We start from the raw sequence: 9,354 nt of genomic DNA on the forward strand, positions 1-9,354 counted from the left end.
TATTGTATTACATCTTAAAAGTTGCCAAAAAATTGAAGTTTGTAATTTTGGAAAAGTGTGTGTGTGTGTGTATCATGTACACAAATCTTCATAAATTAAGTAAACATTTATGAGCATTTAAATGTGGTATATAGATGCGAATGTACCTTTACATATTTGTAATAATTGTGTTGCTACTTATTTCATTGATAGCTCTGGGTTTCTTGTCTTTTTCTTGCAAGGTATTATCACAACTGAGGGGGATTGTAAGAGTCCCCAATCAAAAACATGCAAGTTGGAAAAAGTTATTCATTCCACACCTTTCTGCCCTGTGATCTATTCAAGGGAAGCAGATGGAATTCAGCATAGTGTGATGGAAGATTTGACATTCAAGAGTAACATGCAGTAACTGGAGAATTTTTACTTTATTTTCTCATTATCAAGAAATATTTTTTAGATAATGCTCGATAAAAGATGGTGTAATGTTTGAGTGTTTTTCCTTGTTTATGTTATTGTAAACATGCCTAAGTTGTGAGGAGGTTGGGCAACCCTTTGATATAGTATCAGCTCCTCCACCTCTGTGGCTTCTTCTACTTGAGATCTCAGGAAGTTGTGTGTCTGCACGTTATATGGCTACAAGCATGACTACACTTCTGGTTTTTGGGACACATCTAAGGGTTCTGGGTTAAACTGAAATGATGCAAGTATGTCTCTTCGGGTATATTTCTTGTGGTGGCTAAGGTAATCCAAGGAAGTACTTACTAAAGGCTTTATGCATTATCAGTTTACAGTTTTAACAGAACACTTGAAGAAATTTCGGTCTCTCCAGTTACCAAGTGCCAATTACTGTGTTTGCCAACTATATTATTTCTAATAGTGTGGCATTGCCCTCTAGTGGCTTGAATATATATGCACATTGTTCCTAGTCCCAAATAGTTTCGCTTTTTTAAAAAAAGCATACCACTTAACTTTGTCAATAAGATGTAGAAACTCAATCATCTTGTTTCCAGTTTCTGTTTTTATCTACCTAATGTAACATATTAGTACCCTACTCAAATTTGATAATCCCCAGCATTAAAATCCATGAAGGGTATAATAAAAACAGGCACATTTTTGCAATCTAAATCACGTTTGTTGATTGACGTGAATGAGCCTAGAGAATACATATTGTAGAAGGGATAGATTTAGAGAATGGATAACATGCAGCAGTTCTTTATCTTCATTTCCTGAAAATGGAAATTAGAAACAGTACAAATATTAATCACAGTGACATTCTCTGCATATTTTCATATCAGTTTTCATTCAGTTGGATAAGAAAGGTAAATGGAATTTGCTTTCAAATTTTCTTTGAAGTAGAAGAGCACTTCTATGAAGATGTTAGTGGGTGGAATATGAGGTTTTACACTCAGTATGAGTTAGCCAAGAAGTACATATGAATAATCTGTCTTTCACTGCACTTTAATCATACACTCCTTGACTTCTCATACTTATGATTAAATCTTGTGGGAAGGTATCAAAAGGGAAACTTTCATGAACTGAAATTTTACAATAGCAACTCTCCTGCCACTAAGAGACATTGCCACCCTTGACAAACAATTCATTGTCTCCTCTTGGACAAATACAGAGAAATCATTCACTCAACTTCTGAACAATTGCAAAAGGCCATGGCATGTAATAACCTCCAAAATATTCCCAGTGCCTTAAAAGGAGAATAACCTCTTTCCATCTAACAAGATGGAAAGATTTTGGGGGGATTTCTGCAGAATAGCTGAAATGTAGCACTGCCAGAGAGTAAGGCTATATCCAGTGATATGTGGAGACAGCAAATTTGTTTCGGCTAAGGCATTATTTCATAAATGTTGTAGTCAAATAATTGCAAAATGTATTTTAAAGCAGATATAGGAATGTATGAACCTTAATTGACTGCTAATTAATGAAATGAGGCTTTTTTTGTCAGGATATGAAGGCACATCGGTATGATGCCTAAAAATCACCTGGAAAAGAGAACATTCAACCTATTTCATAGTGTTTGTCAAACTGAACCTGCAAGACTGAAACTTGGTTTAAGAAGAAAAATGAAAAAGGCATGGCAAGGCAGAAATATTTTTTGCACTAAATGCACTAACCATAAGAGACACACTAGCTTTAGAGGAGGAAAACAAGAAAAAAAAATCTGCATCTGCCTCCCAGAATCCATCCACTTATTCATCTGGATAGTGTCCTTGCAGCAAACAGCAAAACAGCCTGGTCAGAGTCAGCACGTTATCGCAGCCCCAGCATGTGGCTCATCAGGGCTCTGCTCCATTGCGCCCACCACTGGTCAACTGAGCTGAGCGGCAGCTGCCAGAGAACGCTGGAGCCTTCGCTGCCGATCAGCTTATTGATGGTTAGATCAGCCTCCCGGAATACTGCTAATCAGCTGTTCTAGGAGGGGATCGCAGCCATTTGCTGATGGTCGCCACCGACTGGCGACAGCGATTCCCGCCACCCAGAACAGCTGATTGGTGGTATTCTAGGAGGCTGATCCAACTGCCAATCAGTGCTTGACAGTGAAGGATCCAGCATTCCCCAACGGCAGCAATAACAGGCGGTGGTGGTGACAGGCTGCCACCCCCCCCCACACTGCACAGACATTTCCACCCAGATTTGGGGGGGGGGATGCTCCTTATAGTGCAAAAAATACAGTACTATATCACACGTTATCAAATGAGACATGATATTCTTTTGATATGACCAAAGTCATTTAATGAGGTGGACTTGAGTCTTAAGATTATTTTATTTTGCCCACAAGAAAGAAGTAACAAATACAGCAGAAATACACATGATGTACCAAATATCAGATCCACATAGTTATTATAGTCAGTGCTTAGTGCATCCAATGACCTTTATTTCTTCCAGTTCAACCATTATTGGGCATCAGGAGAACGAGTGAAAGGCTATGCAGTATAGATGGAACCCAAGTCATGCTGCACATATTGTAGTTGTTCTGCAGAATTGCAGACCTGGTTTTTATGGAATTCAGTGTTAGGAAGAATTATGTAAACACACACTGTAGCAAGTATATCCATTTGAATACTAAGATAAATAAAATCAGACTGTTAATGTTTCTGATACTTCATAAAAACTGTATTAATTCAATCTTAAAACAATATGCAAAATAGGTTAGTATTATTAATTTCCTGTAAACATTTTCTATGTCACCATGCAACTGCTCAAAACAGTAGCCTACACTCCTCTCCTGAGACTTATGCCCTCTCTCTCTTCTTTACAGACTTTACTCCAAAACAGGGAACTTTGTAACAGAAAGATACAAACTTTCTACTACTAGTTTATGGAAATAATGCAGAGTTGGTGGGAAAACACTCAAAGGAAACTCCCTCAATACTGACTGTTGAGTAGACGAAATAGACAAGACAGACAGAACCCACTGCCCTAGAAGGGGGCACAGGTAACCTCCATCAAGAATCACTAATTCAACTGGATATTGTTAATAACCAATTATTGGTTATTAACCCAACCAGGATGGTTTGTCTAATTGTATGTTTTATATGGCCATGAGGATTTTGAATAAGTAATGTTCAGTGGGATTGACCATGGGACTCCTTGTCAACAGATGCTGCTCTTAAATTTTTCCATTTAGTTAGCCAAATAATTAGCTAAAGAAAAATAACTGCTTCTCCACTGACACTGAAACAGAACACTTTGCTGGTCAAAACAATTTTCACACACACACTATAGTTTTATCATGCGTATTAATATTATTAACTAACCAATGATGATAAAAAGCAATCATCCTCAAAGATATGAAGCCAATTTAGGTCCATTATATTCTTCAGTTTTTAGATACCTTCCTGTTCTTTGTAGTAGTCATGGGATTGCCAAGTTATTGTTAAAACTCATCCTTAATAGTGAAATGTGGCTGATCTTCAGGTTTAAAGTTTGGGTTAGGGCTGCCATCTTCATTGAGAATTCTTCGGGCAGTGTAGCCAACAATAGGATATTTGGTCTTGTAGACATTGCTAAAGGTCTCATCCAGAGATCGCAACTGCTCTTCTGTGAGTCCCGTCTCAATGAATTGCAATTGTGTAAAAAAAGAAAGATGGAGAGGAGAGGAGAGGGGTAGACAGAACAAATTCAATGATTATTGCACATCTCCATGCTATGTAATGTGAATGCAAAGGACTACTAATTGCACTGAACCAGGTTTTTCAGAGCTCTGTACTTTTTCTATTTTTAAATCCCTCCCCAATCCCACCATCTTTAATGATCCTGTACTAGGACCCAAAAAAGCTATGTGCAAATAAAACCATTCCTTAGTTGTGGTTTCAGATCAAGCTATGCTGAAAATATCTTTTTCTTACTGTATCATAAGTGAGATCTGCTGGATCCAGGGACATTTTTGCAACACTTCGTGTTGAATCTTTGCCAGCTAGTGCATTATATGGTGCTCCTTTCCCATAAAATTCTGTGGGGGGAAAATAACACAAATAGCAATTAAGTGCAGGACCTAAGATCTCTCTCACATAGACAGACAATCTGAGGTATTTTGAAGATGACACTCTTTTAAGGACAACTATCGTAAATTACATCCCAAGGACTTCATTGTTCACAAGCCTAGAATTAAGTGTTAATGTATTTTGAGACTTCTGGAGATTGGTTTGCTTTGCATGATGCCAGGCCCTAAAAAGTTCTAAAACTAGTAAACATGAAATGTTGTCTTATCTTCAATTATATATCAAGAGTAGCACGCCCATGATTCAGCTTGTCTTGAACCAACTTTAATACAATATAAACATCCTAAACTGCTGAAATCCTCCAACATTTTGAAGCCTTAACACCACCACACAGAAAGAGCAGGCATATTGCAAACAGTCAATAATCTAAGAGGTAGTTTAGAGTGAAACGGTGATCAGAAAGGGAAAGAGAAATAAAGGAATATGGAAGTGAAGTACACCATCTCTCCAACCAGGGCGCAATCAATGCTTGACTGCATTCTGTGAGCTGTTGTCCAAAATACTTAGAAAATACCAAATTGAAAAGGGCAACCATACATTTGGATGATCCCAAAACTGGGAAATATAAAATGCCCACTGGAAGCTACATTCACAGAATATAAGGACTTACTTCCAATTAAACTAAGAAAGATGGAACCTTCACTCTGTGTCAAATTTCTGTATTATGTGGTCTTCCAAGGTGGAACTGCATCCTCTCCTACCTCCAGAAGTTCTTCTCAAAAATATTATTTTTGAGTTCTTCTCAAAAATTTATGTCATGTGGTAAGATTCCAATAATTGGATTACCAAACTGTCCTTACAAAACTGCCCATTCCCAGCTATTTGCCATATACATTTGTATACATGCTACTTACATCCCTTTTTAATAACCTTATGCTAAAGTATGCAAATAAAGCATCTTTTCTCATCAACACTGTACTGATAAGGTACGGCCAGAGCTATATTGATGTTGGGGATTATTCATCCATATTGCTTTATGGATTTATTGCATTGTGTGAAGGCATGTACATTAAAACTATTTAAAAATTATCCGATGGGATTTTAAGATAAGATATTCAGATTTGGATTTGGTTGCTGAATCTTTTGAAGCAGCAATAGTTTTCAAACTGTTTATATTCCTTTCGGAACCCTGGTTTGAAATTGAACACTTCAATTAGTAAAGGCAAACCAGGCAGAAATAGCTGAGGTTTTGAAATCCAGGAGGAAAGCAAATAGGAACTTGCTCCCCTTGGTTTTAAACAGTGGCAAAATGAATATCCCTGGGGCAGCAGCACTAGACTCTTACAAATATATGAAACTATTGCTACATAGTTACTACAAGCTTGCCGCAAAGACAGGAGAAGATCTAGGTTACTCTTCACATGAAATTAGCACAGAGGGCTGCTGAATGAATAAAATCTGGCATTATACACAAGTGCTGTCCTTCTTCTAAACAGATGTGAGCAATCTGTGACCTTAGCTGATGTTGGACTACAAGTCCCAGGATTGCTCACCATCAGTCATGTTTGTTGGAGCTGATAAGAGCTGAAATTCAACAACTGGAAAGGTAAAGGTTATCCAGCCCTGGGAATTAAGGATAATAAACATATGGGGAAAAACCTAGCAGCATTTATAAATGAGAGGAACATTTTTTTCAGGATATCCTCAGGCAGTTGCCTTTGCTCTTTAAAAAGGCCATCTGGTTGAGGTGACAACACCGAGATATACCTATTGTGAACCATACTGAAAGGGGGGGGGACAATCTGCTTGTAAGGTGATCTTACCTTTTCCAGAAGTGACATCAAACACCACACCTTTCACAGCTATATAAATAGGTTCATCCTCCTGAAAATACAATTTATATATTTTATCATGACATGTACTAATAAGAAATACCAACAGCATACTGTTTACCTGGTCATTCTTTTTTTCAAGAAAACCAAAAGTTGCTAACTAGAACTTTAAAAGGTTCTCATCTTTAAAGAGGAAAGTCTATTCACATTAACAAATGGATGCTCTAACAAGAAAGTCTACAGAATAAACTTGAGCAGATAAATCTCTGATTGGTGTAAATAAAAAGAAAAGTCCAATATAACAGACAGATGAGTAAGATAAGAGGGTTAAGAATGGTGAAATGCAAATGAAATATAATAGAAGGGAAAACAATATAAGGTGAGCGATATCGATTAGCAATTGCTATTAGAAAGAACAGGAAGCTCCTGTTCGTATTGTATTGTGTAAATGTGGTGTACGTCTAAGTTTTGTGCAGGTGTATTTTACATGTGTGTAAATAAAATTAAAAAGAAAAAGAAAAGTCTGTCGCACTGAATGTACTACACTGTTTCCCTGAAAATAAGACCTCCCTGGATAATAAGCCCAATCGAGCTTTTGCACGCATGCGCTAAAATAATGCCTCCCCTGAAAATAAGCCCTGAAAATATTACAACACAGTAGCAGCCATGAGGGGACCATGCTCACTACCTTCTGCACCTCCAAAATAATAAGACCTCCCTGAAAATAAGGCCAAGCACTTATTTCAGGAGTCAAAAGAAAATAAGACCCTTTCTTTTTTTCGGGTAAATGTAGAGTGGTTATTAATGGGTGAGGAATTTGTGGTTCTCCAGAGGTGGTTGATGAACTCTACAATTCAAATATCTTTATTCTTGGCCATGATAGCTTGTGTTGATCATTGTTATACTTTAAATGCAGCTGGAAGGCCCTGGTTTCATTGCTTCTGAAAATTTCTACATCAAATTCCTTTGTTAATGAAATAAAAATAATAGAGGTTATCATATACATTATGATATAACATGTGCAAATGAAAGTTCTGATTACTAAGATATAATTATTCATTTTGATATAAAAACTCCCCTTTTTTAAATGAAGAGGAAGAGCAAGCAAAAACTTGCTGCATACACATTATGAAATGCCTTTAATATTTTACAAACAACCTTGGACTTTCTTTTGTCTTTAAATGTCACAAGCATAAGAAACTGTGTCCAGTTTCCCACAAGGGTATCTAGGTTGCCAATTTTTTTAATTACAAAAGTATAACCCAAAGCTCCTTCTAAAGACCCCAAACAATCCAGAATTAGTGGGGTTTCTGATCATGGCCATTTTTAGGAACAAAATTGCAGACACTAAAGGCACTCGTTCTCCTGTTAAAATGCCAAGGCGCCCCAAAACAGACCTTAGGTACATTTATTTTTGCATTGCAGGAGAACTCTACACAAACGTACCACAAAAGCAAGGAAAAGATGCTACAACAAAGTTTTGGAGACAGCGTGAAACCTCACTACTTCGTCCTAACGCGCAGCATCCAAATTTTGACAGTCATGTCACACTCTTTCTTGTGGCTTATCAAAGGTGTTTTAACTACAAGGCAAAATATGCCGCCTAACAAACTTCGCCGAGTTCAAAGAGATCACAGCCCGTGAGCTCCCCAGCTCGCCCTCCGCAGAATAACTTCGGTCCGTTCCGGCCGAAAGCTCCAAGGCGGGATCAAAGCGCGCAGAACTGCTCCAGTCCAGCTGTTGCAAACGGGGTCCAGAGGGCGCAGCTCTCTCCGAACAGGTCGCTTCTGCTACCTCTTTTCCCGAGAAAAGGCCACCCGCACCCCCACACCGCCGAGAAAGAGGCTCGATCGGGGCTTTGCTGCCGAGAAGGCCCGTCCCAGCAACCCCCGAGGGGGCAGTCTTTCCGAAAGCTCTCCCCTACCTTGCGTCCGTCGTACCTCGCCAGCTCGTCTTCCGTGAAGAGCCGCACCGGTCTTTGCGAGGGTGGGGGCTGGAAACGGAGCTCCTGCTCGCCTCGCGCCTCCCGAGGGCCCGCGAGGGTCAACGCTAGCAGGGCAAGCGCCAGGCGGTGGCCTTGGGCCATGGCTCTCGGGCGGCTTCCCAATCCGGCCGGGAGAGGAGGCTGGCGAGGGAAACGCCTTCTCGGAGCTCCTCGTGCTTGCGTGGTTTGTCCCATTCCGCTTGTGTGCCGCCTCATCCCGGAGGCTGCAGACTCCGAGAAAGTCCTTCCTATCCCTTCCCTTTACTTAGTTCGAAAAAGCTATGGGTGACTCCCGGATGAGAGGGTCCTTCATCTATTCAAAACAAAACAAAACAAAATCACTGGCGGAGTGGGACAGGAGAGAAGAAAAAATCCCTCTACTTGATTAATTCTTTGACTGATTAAAGCAATGTCTACCTTGCAACGCTAATGTAAAGTATAGTTGCAGAAGCAAGGGGTTGGACTAGAAGACCTCCAAGGTCCCTTCCAACTCTCTTATTCTATTCTATTCTATTCTATTCTATTCTATTCTATTCTATTTAGAATGAATGACTCCAGCACTCAGATGGTGCTGTTCGTCCGTGGTTATGAATTCGAGATGGCCTACCTCGGAATAAGGCCCAAGTTTAATTAAAAGGTACTACAAGTGAGAAGAAGATTTTTTTTTAAATGCATTTTTTTTTTATTCTTGGGTTTTGTTTTCCGTCTTGGAAACGGGTTAAAGTGAATAGCGGGACTTAAACCTGAAAACCTCTGCCGACTAGCATGCCTATGATTTCAGAAATCTATTTAAATGGCCTTTTTTTAAACAATGCACCAGTGGTCCGGTGCTGACTGCTTGATTTACCCTTCGCAAGTACAATGTGCTGTAGTTTTGTTTTCTTGCTTTTCTTGCTGCAAACCAAGCCAGATCATGTATGATCATGGCTTCAGATCTGGAAACCACCATGCTGTATACACAGAAGATCTTTATGCAACAAGTGGCTTTAAGTGATTACAATGAGTCATTATTACTTTTACAGTGAGGTATATAATAACAAAGAGGCAGCTGCTGCTACTACTGCTAGCAGGAATACTAACAGTCAAGAGAACTGACAATACTCTC

General features: G+C 39.3%; 1 protein-coding gene across 2 annotated transcripts; it reads right to left on the reverse strand.

The window, feature by feature from the left end:
* Window positions 1–2,736: 2,736 nt before the first annotated feature.
* Window positions 2,737–8,445, reverse strand: NENF (neudesin neurotrophic factor). 2 transcript variants are annotated; one of them, XM_032216804.1, is made up of 5 exons: window positions 8,190–8,445; window positions 6,257–6,317; window positions 4,341–4,444; window positions 3,827–4,045; window positions 2,737–2,981 (listed from the first exon to the last, which is right to left on the reverse strand). In XM_032216804.1, exons 1-4 carry the CDS (start codon window positions 8,442–8,444, stop codon window positions 3,869–3,871), a joined length of 597 nt encoding a protein of 198 aa, XP_032072695.1. In that variant the 5' UTR covers window position 8,445; the 3' UTR covers window positions 2,737–2,981; window positions 3,827–3,868. The 2 variants fall into 2 exon arrangements, with proteins under 2 accessions (XP_032072695.1, XP_032072694.1); XM_032216803.1 differs by having other exon boundaries at window positions 2,737–4,045; window positions 8,190–8,443.
* Window positions 8,446–9,354: the final 909 nt, after the last annotated feature.

Source organism: Thamnophis elegans, chromosome 4 (assembly GCF_009769535.1).
Source record: "Thamnophis elegans isolate rThaEle1 chromosome 4, rThaEle1.pri, whole genome shotgun sequence".
Classification (NCBI taxonomy): domain Eukaryota; kingdom Metazoa; phylum Chordata; class Lepidosauria; order Squamata; family Colubridae; genus Thamnophis; species Thamnophis elegans.

Excerpts from the sequence above, each read along its gene's own strand:
- NENF (XM_032216804.1), bottom strand. The coding sequence starts at position 8,444 with ATGGGACAAACCACGCAAGCACGAGGAGCTCCGAGAAGGCGTTTCCCT. Across the intron at positions 6,318-8,189 it reads CGAGGTACGACGGACGCAAG|GAGGATGAACCTATTTATAT; the intron begins GTAGGGGAGAGC and ends TTGTATTTTCAG. Across the intron at positions 4,445-6,256 it reads TGATGTCACTTCTGGAAAAG|AATTTTATGGGAAAGGAGCA; the intron begins GTAAGATCACCT and ends TTCCCCCCACAG.